The 15,106-nt window shown below is 42.5% G+C and overlaps 1 protein-coding gene across 1 annotated transcript in view; it reads left to right on the forward strand.

Annotated features, from left to right (window-relative positions):
• Window positions 1-3,223: 3,223 nt before the first annotated feature.
• The window catches only part of ccdc141 (coiled-coil domain containing 141), a 46,472-nt gene continuing 34,589 nt past the window's right edge, over window positions 3,224-15,106 (forward strand). Inside the window, exons 1-7 of the mRNA XM_046054422.1 lie at window positions 3,224-3,388; window positions 6,178-6,300; window positions 7,409-7,582; window positions 10,090-10,186; window positions 11,378-11,511; window positions 11,622-11,792; window positions 14,521-15,081. Coding sequence (XP_045910378.1) covers window positions 3,224-3,388; window positions 6,178-6,300; window positions 7,409-7,582; window positions 10,090-10,186; window positions 11,378-11,511; window positions 11,622-11,792; window positions 14,521-15,081 — 1,425 coding nt within the window. The remainder of the gene's footprint in view (window positions 3,389-6,177; window positions 6,301-7,408; window positions 7,583-10,089; window positions 10,187-11,377; window positions 11,512-11,621; window positions 11,793-14,520; window positions 15,082-15,106) is intronic.

Here is a 15,106-nt window from a genome sequence, read left to right on the forward strand (position 1 = left end):
TTTACACTGTTATACAAGCTGCACGCTCACTACTTTACACTGTTATACAAGCTGCACGCTCACTACTTTACACTGTTATACAAGCTGCACGCTCACTACTTTACACTGTTATACAAGCTGTACGCTCACTACTTTACACTGTTATACAAGCTGCACGCTCACTACTTTACACTGTTATACAAGCTGTACGCTCACTACTTTACACTGTTATACAAGCTGCACTCTCACTACTTTACACTGTTATACAAGCTGCACTCTCACTACTTTACACTGTTATACAAGCTGCACGCTCACTACTTTACACTGTTATACAAGCTGCACGCTCACTACTTTACACTGTTATACAAGCTGTACGCTCACTACTTTACACTGTTATACAAGCTGTACGCTCACTACTTTACACTGTTATACAAGCTGCACGCTCACTACTTTACACTGGAGCAAAGGGTCATTTCTTCAGTGTCTCAATTTGTGAGACACTATAAATGTAGTGCAGGAATATAAAGTAGTATCAAATGTATAAACTCAAGTACCTAATAACTGCACTTCAGTACAGTACTTGAGTAAATGTTACTTTCCACCAGGGTTACTGCATTATTAATGGTTTTGATAGATAACTTTATGTCTTCATTAGGTTCAGCTTCAGATATTTTTACACTCTGTGTTACTGAAATAGAAAGAGGGGAGTGTTTGTTTATGGAAGGCAGACGTCTCTCTGTCACTCAGCTGTGTGATAATCCGACTGGAAACCACATCTATTTTTACCTCCTCTCCGTCTCTCAGCTGTGTTTCCTCTCACAGTGTTTTCGTGGCTCCGCAGTCGCAGCAGGGAAACGTCCGGATCTCCAGAAACGAGTCCAAGGTACTGAAACAGCTTCTGATTTTTCCTCTCTCTCTCTCTGTGAACTGGCTGTTTAATGTCACAAACTTTAATAAGAAAAAGTCAGTGATAAAAACTTTTATGATCTGGCAAAACATTTTCATCATCGCTTCTTGCTTCTCAGTTTTTACTACACCAACTATTTATACATTAAATCTGATTAATGAAAATTTGTGACTTTAGAACATCAAACTGGGTCCGCTGCTCGAGTTTTTCTGCTCATTTAATTTTACATTTTGGTATTTTTGTGCTTGAGAGTTTGCTTTATACAATTATCTGACAGATTTTCATTTCATTTGCTTCTCATTCTATATGATCAGAATTATTCATTCAGTAGCAGCATCAGACTGTCATCTCCATCAACCTTAGCTGTGCCCAAACTGTTGGTCTAATACAGTAAATATAGAAGTCCGTATAAGAACTAGCTGGCCTGTGTTGGCTCATTGATCCACACGGTGTGTAGTGTTGAGGACATATCTTTATAAATTGTGTCATAAATGTTCAGTAGTCAAGGAGGAGGAGAAGATATTCAGCTGCATTATGATCTGCAGTATCTAATGGTGATCTTGGCTTTAAAATTAGATTTTATACTAGGCGATGATAAAAAAAAGTCATCTTTTCCTTTATTGCATCTCCATTTACTCTGGCATGGTAACAGAAATATGTTCCTGTACGATGGATTCATCTTCTTTAGCTTCTGACCTATCAAAGGAGACCAGAAAAATCCTTGTAGGCCTCATGTTTGAGGAGTTAAATCAAAGTCCTTATATAGGCAGGTCCCGCCACTCGCTGCCATCTTGGTAAAGCCTCCGGGCGGTTATCAGGGACTAACAGGATCAGGTCTCTATCTGAATGTACGGGCAGAGAGCCATCACTGCACTTTGACTGGTCACATAAAACCTGCATGTAGAGAATCAGCAGGAAAATCTGAAACAGTTTGATGACTTTGCCCCAAAATAAGGCGTTTTTTAACCCCGCAGGTTGTACTTCTACTACACATGCACGAGCTTCCACCACTTCATTTACGGGTCTTTCCAGAGCGCCGGTGACGTGAAGCCATGAGCTCCTCCCACTGGAGCACCTGAACAAACGCTAAACTAACTGATGTTCTGGATACAGTCAGCATATACCGTCTACTTTTATAAAGGCACCCTGGTACTTTCTAACACATACTGCAAGCACTGCAGATAAAATCTGGCGCCTTTTCACACTATTTTGGCGGACACGTCTGGACACACACCACCCCCACAACATCTTTTTCAGGAGGGATTGGACATGTGAGCACAACCGCCATCTTTGGCGTGTGGGGCTTTTTTTGGGGGGGGATACGTCGACATATAATATTTTAATCCATACACACATATCAAAACTGTAATACAAACATCTATAGGATCTTCAGTTCCGACAAACAGGCGTGTGGCCAAGATCTCTTACGTCTGATTTATGACAAAGGTTGACCTTTTTAACACAGACTGACATGAGATGCAGCTTATTTAATATCACACTGAGAAGCCTGCTCACACCGCTGATCCTGCACTTGAGGTTTTGGGGGACATTCAGGTTTCAGGGTGTTTTGAAGGGTCATTGTCGCTGTTTGAATTTGTGTACTTCCTGTGTGGACTTTTTACAGTATCTCTCAAAAGTGAGGACGCCCCCCAAATATTTGTAAATATTTAATTATTACATTATTAGATTTTCACTTAGGGGTGTCCTCACTTTTGTTGCCAGCGGTTTAGACATTAACGGCTGTGTGACGTGTTATTTTGAGGGGACAGCAGATTTACACTGTTATACAAGCTGCACACTCACTACTTTACATTGTAGCAAAGGGTCATTTCTTCAGTGTTGTCACATCAAAAGAAATAATCAGATATTTTCACAGATGTGAGGGGTGGACTCACTTTGTGAGATACTGTAGTTGGTTCAGATAGCGTGGCTTTAATTCTCTAAAACCTTTCTCTGAAACTATACACAACGTTTCTCTCTTTGCCCTGCAGGAGATTCATTTAAAGAACTGGAAACACCGGACAACCACCAACAGCTGTTGGTCCCGGAGTCACTCTGGCTGGAGGGGTTCACACTTCCTAACACAAACAGATTCAGCTGGAGAACTCGGCATGTCGCTGTGAAGCCACCAACAAAGGATAACAGGAAATAGGAGACAGAGAATAAGCCGGGAACTTCAGAGAGGTTTGATGAGGAAAAGAGTGTTGGAACTATGAGAAAACTTCACGTCTACCCAAAGAAGACCACTTTATAGATTAAAAGTCTTTAAGTGATCCTAGTGGAAGAGAGTAGGACAGAAGGAAATTCCTAACCTAGTAACAGGAAGAGTTTTTCTTCATGACGACCGGAGAGCCTGAAGACACTGAGACATGTGGAGGACAGACGAAGGCAGGACGGGGAGATGGAGGAGGAGGGAACACGAAGCGTCCTCTGTCTTTCACCACTCTCAGCACTATCGCTATCCAGGCCGGCCAATCACTGATTGTCGTCTCTGTCCTCAGGGTATGTAAACTGCAGGTTACTGTGATGATTAGTTGTTAGCTGCTAAAACCCCGAGGATCCAAGTCTCCAGATTAACTTGGATGAAGCTCGTTAATATGCTGCGCTGACAAAGAGCCGGGCAATAAAACAATAATGATAATAAACCTGATGGAATTTTCCTCAATAACAAATGTTCAACAAATGTTTGATTTAATTCATTTGATTCATGAATGAATCAGCACTAAATGTTTCCAATTAGAAATTTATTTCGTGGAGGAAAAGGGACTGAAAAGAGATTTTACTTAATTTGGCTCATGCATATTTATTGAAAACAGATTTTATGAGAATAGTTCTGGATGTTCTGCCTCAGATTAATGATCCTCTGTTTGGCATCAAGAGTTTGTTCTGAGCAGAAAGAAAAGTTTTAAACCACATTAACTTTCACTCAGGAGCAAAAATCAGCCTTTAAACCTGAAAGAAATAATGATTTGACTTTTATCCTGATAATTATCGATATCCAATGATTTTTATTACATACATGACCGTGCAAAATCACTTCGCTTCAAGTAACCTGATAAAAATGACTCAGACATGAAGTTCATATATGAATGTGTTTCTACAAAGGTTATATCTTTAAATAATGTGTGGAAGTTTTCCAATTACAATCAGCTGTGAGCTCTGACTTAATTGTTAGCATTAGCTTGATCGTAGACAGACTTAAGCGAGTTGAGGTGTTAATTGGCTTTTGTTAGAATCAATGTGCATCTAAATGATTTTCAGACTGTTACCTTCTGTGAGCTCTGACTTTAAGTAGCTGTGCAGACGGGTGTTATTTTGGTGTTGGTTGGATATCTGCCTTACACGTAGTTTATAGCTCGTAGGCCGTTAGAGCGCGGTTCTTCCTTTGGAGGCCGTGTCAGGAGATTCAAGCTTTTCAGTTCATCTGCCAGTCGGCCCATGTGGTTTCCTGTTTTAGATCAAACTATTTACTGATGGTGTGTGTGTGTGTGTGTGAAACAGCTGATGCCTCTCAGTGTTTTGCAGGTGTGAAGGTGTAAGTATTCGCATGTGTGTAAGTATGTGGGGTGACAGTTTTGGGCACTAATATCATTGTTTTTAAGGTGTGTTTGTGTGTGCGCGCACTTGTCATGTTGTGTCCTTTTTGGTCGACATGCCAGAGATGCTGTATCATCCTGGCGAATGCTGCAACGCACACACACACTGAGGCAGCTTCTTTAATAGCTGCTAGTATCAGTGCTTGAACAAGCTGCTGTCGCCTCATTAATCTGAATCTTAGTGGTAAGTTTTTATGGTAGCTGTAAAACACTACACCTGTGTATTTATAATAGTATACACTACTAGTATAAATATATATATCCATTACATGCATGAATTACTAAATCACAAAGTAACAGTTTTAAGTTTTTAGTAAGTTTTTACTTTTAAACTATGCCTATAAACTTTTATTCTCAATATATTTTATTTTGAAAGGTGTCCCCCGCAGAGGACACCATGCATCAATGGCATAAAGTGTTTTAATAGAACTCAGTGTACATCTAAAATCTCTCAAAGTGAGTCCACCCCTCACATCTTTGTAAATATCTGATTCTATCTCTTCATGTGACGACACTGAAGAAATGACCCTTTGCTCCAGTGTAAAGTAGTGAGTGTACAGCTTGTATAACAGTGTAAAGTAGTGAGTGTACAGCTTGTATAACAGTGTAAAGTAGTGAGCGTGCAGCTTGTATAATGTAAAGTAGTGAGCGTGCAGCTTGTATAACAGTGTAAAGTAGTGAGCGTGCAGCTTATATAACAGTGTAAAGTAGTGAGAGTGCAGCTTGTATAACAGTATAAAGTAGTGAGCGTGCAGCTTGTATAACAGTGTAAAGTAGTGAACGTGCAGCTTGTATAACAGTGTAAAGTAGTGAGCGTGCAGCTTATATAACAGTGTAAAGTAGTGAGCGTGCAGCTTGTATAACAGTGTAAAGTAGTGAGCGTGCAGCTTGTATAACAGTGTAAAGTAGTGAGAGTGCAGCTCGTATAACAGTGTAAAGTAGTGAGCGTGCAGCTTGTATAACAGTGTAAAGTAGTGAGCGTGCAGCTCGTATAACAGTGTAAAGTAGTGAGCGTGCAGCTCGTATAACAGTGTAAAGTAGTGAGCGTACAGCTTGTATAACAGTGTAAAGTAGTGAGCGACCAGCTTGTATAACAGTGTAAAGTAGTGAGAGTGCAGCTTGTATAACAGTGTAAATCTGCTGTCCCCTCAAAATAACACATCACACAGCCGTTAATGTCTAAACCGCTGGCAACAAAAGTGAGGACACCCCTACTTTTGTGAGATACTGTATGTTTTTAAAACATTTACTAAAAGCAAGTGGTATAAATACACAATGTTATTAAAGTGCAAATTATTTAATTTTAAATAAAACACACAACATAACGCAGAATAAACCCTTTGGCGCAGAACGTCCTCTGGAGTGGACAGATGTATTTTCAGTCAGAACAAAATGTAAGAGAAATACATAATTAAAATCTAGATAACAGTATTTCTGACATCTTATTTAGTTTAGTTTACAGTTATTGCTGCGTTACTTAGTGTTTTTCCATTTCCCGCCACTATTTAAATTTTGAATTTATAATGCAATAAATCAAAATGACTGAGATGTACAAGACCGTAATCTAACGTAATTGTAGAAAACACTTTGGGGGTCGGCCACGTGGTGGTTAGGACACAGTAATGTAACTTAAATGGCTCAAAGTGGCGTCCAAAAATCCGTCCACTGTAGTTGACATCGTGTGTTTGTGTGCAGAGTGGGTCTCTGGTCCACCTCCAGCTGGTCCAGGTCCATCCAGGCCTCTGTGAGATCGGATCGAACCAGGAGGAAAACCAGACGCTGATTCAGGAGCATCAGCAGCTGATGGAGAAACTCAAGGTGCAAACAGACAGAAACACACACGTCACGCTGCCTCAAGTCATGACATCACTTCCTGTCCAGACTCTCTTCCAGCCAATACAATCTCTCATCGGTCTTTCTGACCTCGTGAAGCTCCTTCCTGCTGTTTACTTTCCATTTTATCAGATTAATCGGCTCCACAGCAAACTGAAACTCATGATATAACAAATTTAGATAATTATTTCTCTGATGCGCACAAAGTAATTTAACTTAAAAACTACGGCTCCCATGCAAATTTCCCAGCACGGGTACTTAAATCGACGTAACTTGAAATGTAATAAGTTACAGATTAGAAGTTACCCGACTTAAAATGTGATAGTAGTGTAACTATTTCATGTAATTATGAACCATCAGTAGCTGTAATGTAATTTTCCCAGTAAGTGTTACATTTATTTTGTAACTAAATTACATGAAACTGGTTACTCGCCAAGACCGGTCCTGGTCCTGCTCCAGGTTTCTGCCTGTTATAGGCAGTTTTTCGTTCCCACTGTAAGTGTTTGCTAATGGTGGGAATAGTCTCTGTAAATAATATTACAAAGCATACGGTCCAGACCTGCTCTGTAAACGTGCAGTGGGATAACTTTATGAACTGGTATATAAATAAAATTTAACACACAACACATTTGAACTAGCCGCATTTAACCTGCGGGGGTCTGTGGGCTTATGGGAAATGGTGTTTCTTAAAGGCAGCTGAAAACATAAACATCGAGTAAACTATATTCTTAATTACCATGTATTTATTACTGTTAATTATCGCAGTTGCTCTAGCTAGTGAGCTAACTGCTATAAGTTAGCAAGATGCCAACTAGAAAATAATGTTAGTTTTGGACTGTGGGAAATTATTTAATAAAACTTTAAACCACTATGGTATCTTTACAATTACTAAGCAACAATGAGTTAGCTAATGTTGTTGTCCTTGTTGTTTGTTATTTCCATATGGAGTTAGCTTTGCACACCAGGAAGCCTGAGGCTAACGTTAAAATTCTTGCTAACGTAACAAGACCGTCAGAGGAGCGGATTTATTTTTACCATAAGAGTTTATACAAACCTTTTATATAATCTGTTGTTTCTCCTTGTTTTGTGCCAGAAACATGAGAAGGAAGTGCTGTCTGTGGTGGACAAGAGACAGGAGGAAGAGGAGCAAGTGTACAAGGCCATGGGGGCGTCTCTGAACGAGGGGTGGTCGCTGCTCCTCCGTCTGCTGGAGAGACGCCAGGAAGTCCTGACGCTGGCTGCAGACTTTTACCACCGAGCGCTGGAGGTAGGAAGCTTATTAAATATGTGGAACAACGTCAGAAAACTACTTTATTTACAGTTTAAACTGAACTTGTAAAGGAGCCAAGCTAAGAGCGACCTTCTCAACATCTTCTCAAGCAGTTTTACTGAAACGGCTTTCTTATGATTGTGAGTTAATGTATTACTGTAAAATTCTTCTCCACATTGGTGCACCTTGATTTGTGCTTCTGGTGGAGCTAAAACTACCAGCCCGTTCTCATCTCCAAACACCAACACATTCTCCCATCTCGTCACATATGGACCCTTTTTGCGTTGTTTAAGTTAGCAACATCCGGTTAGACTTTCAAAATAAAACTAGTGGTCAAAGTTGTGAAACATTACTACTTAGAAGACGAAGAAGCATTAGTAATAATAATATACAGCAGGGGTTGGCAAATGAGTTTTAGAGCAATATTTTCAACCATTAGATGGTGGATGAGAATATAAGGTATAATATTGCCCGGCATCAACATGATGTTTGATTAGCTCAGCTGGTAAGGTGTGGCGCTCGCCGGTTGAGGGTTTGATCCCACCTTGAGACAACTTCTTTTCTTTCTCTTCAACAAATGGATTCTGCAGCGAATGTTCCTCCGATCACGACGTGCTGCACTGTTTGTGTTTCGGTGTTTGATCCGCATGCATCAACCTACGGACGCTTTTTCAGGACATTCAGGGGAATCACGTTCTCTGTCGGCTCTTTCAGGGGTGTGTCAAGCAGCTACAGACTCTTTTAGTGTCGTTCAGAGTTTTTCTTTATTTGCGTCGTCTTACCAGTTCTGAACAGAAATGCAAACACGAACGCACAAACAGGTCTTTTGGTTCACCAAGGGCTCACAAAATAAACTTAGGTGGTCACGAGATGATTTGTTTTGTTCAGATGTAAGAGAAAAAAAAATACTGATGATCGAGGGGTCGCGGGGAGACTTTTCTTCATATTCAGGGGGTCACAAGCAAAAACAGATCCTGGTTTAGATTTAGTCTCAGGGACTTGCTGCATCTTTGTTGTCCAGATTCTTGAGGCTGGCGGGTTCGGTTCTGTGTATTGTGTATTGTGTCTTTATTTCCTGGGATGACCAAGGGGAATTTCCTTTCTGGTCTACGACCCCCTTGTCTGGAGCTCGGCCCCCCAAGATGATCACAGGTTTTGGCTTTTGGTCTCTTCTGATTTCACTATTAGTAGAGTGATGGGGATTGGTCGCACAGAAAGGTCCTTCTGTCTGGTGATTTGCCCTTCCCTTTGTTGCCTGCCTCACCTTTTCTTTCCTTCTTTTGACTTCCCTACATGTTGCTCGACCTTCGAAGGAAAGTGAGTTTAAGTTGGTCACTTGACAATAAATGGCTGAACTTGCCGGTGAAATGTTGCATCACAGATTTACAACTTGTTAATGTTTAATAGTGTATTTACGGTGCTGAGCTGTATGAAGACTCCGTGTTGACGTTGTAGCTGCAGCTCAGTGTAATCTGACTCTCACAGGAACATTGTGTTCGTCTCAGCTGTTGTGACCTTTGACCCCTGACCCCCTCCCTGTGGGCGGGAACGTGAAGCGTGCCGTCCTCTGTGCACTTTGGATGTGATCCGTCCTCGTCTCGTGTCTCCGTGAAGGACGTTTGTTGCAGCTTTGGGTCACATTCCTTCAGTAATCTGTGCTCATTGGCTGGCGGCCATTTCATTAGCAACACCTGCCGCCGGGCCGCAGTGTGCAGCTGCAGCCTTTATCTGAAACGGTCCAACACTGAGCTTCCTGCTTCTATTTTAATCCTCCGTGCGTCACAGCAACATGCACGAGACACAGCTTTCCAGGGCGGGGGAAGTGTCAATCACACACAGAGGTTGTAAACAGAAATGCGTGGTCACCCCCCCCCCCCCCGAGAGTCGGCTGGGTTTACAGACAGGAGCTCAAACCTGAAACCTCACCGTGGACGAGGTTCTCATTGGTGGTCCAGTCTCAGACTTGAATGGTCAACGGTAACCGGGAGGATCATCGCCATCCGTGACTGTCGCCCGCCACAATATCTGCCGACTTGTTTGCTCACTTATTAAAAATGAATGTACTTTTACAATCGCAGCCAACTTTATTGTTCTTATTATGAGTGCACCATCCGGGTACCCATAGTGCACTGCATTTTGCCGTACAGTGTGAACATATTAAGTGTAAGTACAGAAGGGCAAACACACTATTGGTCTTTATGCTAAGCTAGCAAGGCTAAACTCGTCCTGGACCTGAAGAAACTGATGTCTCCTTCTTTGACTCCGGGTCAGAGACTGAACCTGCCTTTTTAAATTAAACATTGTCTGTCCACAAAGCTCAGTTTTCAAATCCTTATTTATATACAGCTCATTATTCACAAACAAAACATTTATTTCCACCCGCTCAATGCAACAACCTGAGACGTCAAGACGTCACAGAGTTGTAAGGACTCAGAAAGCTTTAGATGGTTTTGTCTTGCTTGCAGTAGCAGTTCTTCAGTTTTACTTCCACACTCTGTCTGCAGTTTGCTGTCAGTATCGACGGAGTTGAGGATCTGCAGATCCGACCGGACGACGACCGACTGGCTGCAGCGCAGCTCACGTACGACTCCATGAGGAGAGGTAACCTTGGTATCAGTCCTAGTATCTGTAGTATTATTGTCAGCACTATACACATCTGCAGCGCATATTAAATAAATGATCACTAATTTAATTTTAATTTCTTGCTCTGTTGTGTGAATGTGTTTGTTTGTCTTTATTTATGTGTGTTAGACTGACCTGGACCTTCCTTTCAGTCCAACTTGCTGTAGCTGCAGAGTTGCAGCTGGTTTAAAGCAGTTATTAGTTTAAATTACCGTAAAACTTCAATTAATAGCCGAGTCCCAAACAGCCGCCTGCCTCCTTTACTGGCCTGGTGACACTTAAACGCCTGGTCTGGTTTTTATAGAAGTTCTTTGGATGTCTGAAACCTCTGAAACCCCGCAGGGTCGCCTCTTTAGCTGCTTCTAAGCTGCTTAGATCGTTGATACAAATATTAATGCTTGAACGTGATGATCAATATGTCAGGATGAACATGCTGAACATGTCCGAGTGTGTCCATTTCTGATTATTTATCTTCCTTCAGTCTGGAAGCGTCCAGCGATCCAAAGAATCAAAACAGCTTTCCATAAAAATGAATCCAAGTTGTGAATCCTGTCGTGGGAAGTCCGTCTCTCATCCTGCACCGTGTGGTTGACGTGATGTTACTTCAAAATAAAAGTGCATGTCGGAGCTAGATCAAATGAATGACGTGTATTTGACATTATTTGATGATTTTTATACAAGTATTATTCTGTTTGAAATAAATAAACTGTTTCATAGAAGTTTCAGTTTTGTGCAAGAGGAATTAAAGGCCTGTGGGTCAATTCAGTGATTTTAGCAAATAAAAGCCCGGGCTATTCAAAGTTTTACGGTAGTAACGATCAACTGGTTAAAACCACTGAGACAGTTTTTAGGTGCTTTAAAGTGATTTAAACTGGTGAAAGCTTTAGATAAACTGGTTTAAACTTATTAAAAACAGATTTAAACTGGTTTAGTTTTAGTGGTTTAACTAATCTGAATGACTATAAACTGGTTCAAACTAGGTTGTTTCAGTTCTATACTGCAGGTATTTTAAACCTTATAGCTACACTGCCCATTAACTGGTGTGTTGGAGGGGGGGGGGGTCCACTGAAAACCTGTTTAAACTGGTTTGTCTGATGGCTGCAGTTGACAGAGTGACATGTTGTGACTATATAATCACACAGTCGCTGTGTCTTTGTGTTCTGACTCCAGATCTTCTGGGAAAGTCCCTGCAGGTTTTAACCAGCAGCAGCGTTCTGATGCAGAAACTCAGACGGCTGCAGAGGACCGAGGCCCTCCAGAGGAGAGGAGGAGTCCTGCAGGACCAGGAGGACGAGGAGGACGAGGTGAAAGTGTCTCTGTGTCTTAAAAAAAGTCTTGTTGGTGTATTCAGAGCTTCATTATTACCTGAGTAACTAATAAATATCTTACAGTAATAATCTAACTTATTGTCCAGAGTTCCCAGAGTTCCCGGAGCAGCAGGGGGGTGGCGTTACGGCTGGAGGAGCTGGTGGAGACGCTGCAGGATCGGAGGAGGAGGGCGGATCAGGCTGTCAGGCTGCAGCTCCAACAGGCGGAGAACGGCATCATGGTCCACAAGGAAGAGTCCAGAGAGGCCGGCCCTGATGTAAGATGACATGAGCGCCACAGTGTTCATCTTTATTTAAATAAATAACTGAAGAGAAAACGTTTCAGGATGTCGAACGCTCCACACTTTTCCGTTCTGCAGTTACACCTTCAGAAACCACGTTCAGGAATAATTTCAGAGCTTTTGGTTGTGGGTCGGCCTTTTGTGAACAAATGATCTGACCGACGAGGTTCCACAAAGACTGTGAGAAGAAAGAAGTGACTGTGTGAACGCAGAGTAAACACGGGGACGCAGGTAGTCTGCTACCTGAAATCTTAAATGTTTCACACCAATAATAATAATACATTTAATTTGTAATGCACTTTATATTTACGCAAATCCCAAAGTGCTACAGGTAAGTGCTAAAAATAAAAACACACTGAGAGCATGAAAATAAAAATAATAAAAAAAAGTTGTGAATCTCAGACGTTCACTAACTCCCCTTTTTTTTTCTCAGTGTTTGTGGAACAATATTTATTTTGATATTCTCCATTTATGTCTCAAACTACAGACTTCAGCTTCTCCTGCTGAGTTTTCTTTTTCACAGGTTTACTCTCACACCAAAAATTAGAAGCCAGAAAGCAACACATTCATGAAATATGCAGATGTTTCTACACAGATCAGCCAAAACATTATGACCGCTGACAGGTGAATAACTCTGGTTACCTGGTTACCATGGCACCTGTCAGTGGATCTAACAGGCAGCAGGTGAACATGTGTCCTCAGAGTTGATGTTAGAAGCAGGAAAAATGTGCAAAATAGGAGGGTTTGAGTTGCTTTGACAAGAACTGGGTGGTGATGGAGCAGTGGATAAGACACGTGCCTTTAGTGTGAGCAACCCGGGTTCGAATCTGCTGTGAGACATTTTGTCTTGGAGTTAACGTGTCCCTGAGCAAGACACTTAAACCCGAGTTGCACCAGAGGCGTGCGACCTCTGACAAATATAAAGCTGTAAGTCGCTTTGGATAAAAGCGTCAGCTGAATGGATAACTGGGTCAGAACAGTCTAAACCGGTCTGCAGGGGTCAGGGGCGACAGGGTCTTGGACCTGGTCCACATGAGGAGTGAAGTCTGGCCTGTGTGGTCCGATCCAACAGACGAGCTGCTGCAGGTCAAACTGCTGAAGAAGTTGATGCAGGTTCTGATAGAAAGGGGTCAGAACACGCAGTGGAGTCCGTGCCTCAGCCGATCTGCCGTAACATTATGACCAGCTGGCGGTGTCTGATATTCGTCCAAAAAACACGAGCGTGAGAGTAAAAAGCAGCTGCTGACGTGGCTTTAGTTTGTTTCATGTGAGTTTTAATGTGATTCAGGCTCTGGCGTACGATCAGCACGCCAACCAGTAATACAAATGAGATGGGAGCGCACCGTTAGTGAGGATAACTTCATCCAGGATTTACAAATCCATCCTGTGTTCAAAGAATCAGCTGGATGAGAGAAACCAGGATCCTTTTAGCCTGAAGACAGCGTGTGAGCGTCCGGCTCATGCGAATCTCGTTGTCTCGTCCATCACCAGAGCTGCAGACCAGACGCAGAGGCCTCTGTGTGAAATCCTGCAGTATTAAAGGTATCAGAGCAGAGAGTCATCAGTCTCTTCTGTCAGCATCTAGTGTTCCCGTTATAAATATAATTCCTGCCTGCAGCTACATTCTCCCCTCGCCGACGGCTGGATTTAAAAATACTCTCATTTCAAGCAGCTGAACTAAATCATTTCTAAAAGAGACGTCGTGAACACCTGCAGAGGTTTCATCTGTCTGGTTCACACCTGCAGAGGTTTCATCTGTCTGGTTCACACCTGCAGAGGTTTCATCTGTCTGGTTCACACTTTTACACCATATTCTGATTTTTTGATATTCACCTGTACTTCTGAGAGAGTACTTCTACTTCCAGTCCTTTGAGTAGTACTGCTGCTTGTACTTCACTAACAGATGTGAGTATTTGAGCTTGTAGCCGACACAGTATTTGTACTCACAGTGTAGCCGATGCAGTATTTGTACTCACAATGTAGCCGACGCAGTATTTTTACTCACAGTGTAGCCGACGCAGTATTTGTACTCACAGTGTAGCCGACGCAGTATTTGTATTCACAGTGTAGCCGACGCAGTATTTGTACTCACAGTGTAGCCGACGCAGTATTTTTACTCACAGTGTAGCCGACGCAGTATTTTTATTCACAGTGTAGCTGACGCAGTATTTGCATTCACAGTGTAGCCGACGCAGTATTTGCACTCACAGTGTAGCCGACGCAGTATTTTTACTCACAGTGTAGCCGACGCAGTATTTGTATTCACTTTGTAGCCGACGCAGTATTTGTACTCACAGTGTAGCCGACATAGTATTTGTATTCACAGTAGCCCCGACGCAGTATTTGTACTCACAGTGTAGCCGACGCAGTATTTGTATTCACAGTGTAGCCGACATAGTATTTGTATTCACAGTAGCCCCGACGCAGTATTTGTACTCACAGTGTAGCCGACGCAGTATTTGTATTCACAGTGTAGCCGACGCAGTATTTGTATTCACAGTGTAGCCGACATAGTATTTGTATTCACAGTAGCCCCGACGCAGTATTTGTACTCGCAGTGTAGCCGACGCAGTATTTGTGCTCGCAGTGTAGCCGACGCAGTATTTGTGCTCGCAGTGTAGCCGACGCAGTATTTGTATTCACAGTAGCCCCGACGCAGTATTTGCAGTAGTCCATGAATTGACAACAACTGTCTTCACTACAGCACTGGAGTCTCACTGTGGAGAAGATCCTGGACCAAGACCTGCAGTCTGGATCCACACCAGCAGAGAGCCCAGACCTGAAGACAAGAGAAACCAGTGACGTTGAACCTGGACCCAGGTTAGATCTAAAACCTGGATCCAGATCAGAGGAGACCAAAAACCCACAGCCAAGATCTGGATCCAGATCAGAGGAAAATACAAACCTGAAAACTGGATCCAGATCAGATCTGAAGCCTGGATGTAGACCAGAGGAGACCAGGGATCTTCAGTCAGGATCCAGATCAGAGCAAACCAAAAACCTATGGCCTGAATCCAGATCACAGGCCACCATAAACCCACAGCCTAGATCCAGATCAGAGGAAAGTCCAAACCTAAGATCTGGATCCAGATCAGAGGAAAATACAAACCTGAAAACTGGATCCAGATCAGATCTGAAGCCTGGATGTAGATCAGAGGAGACTAGAAACCTGCAGCCTGAATCCAGACTCGAACAGACCAAGGACGCACAGCCTAGATCCAGATCAGAGGAGACCAGAGACCTTCAGTCAGGATCCAGATCAGAGGTAAGTTAGAGGTAAGGCTTGAGGA

The sequence above is a fragment of the Micropterus dolomieu genome, linkage group LG07 (assembly GCF_021292245.1).
Source record: "Micropterus dolomieu isolate WLL.071019.BEF.003 ecotype Adirondacks linkage group LG07, ASM2129224v1, whole genome shotgun sequence".
Taxonomy (NCBI): Eukaryota; Metazoa; Chordata; class Actinopteri; order Centrarchiformes; family Centrarchidae; genus Micropterus; species Micropterus dolomieu.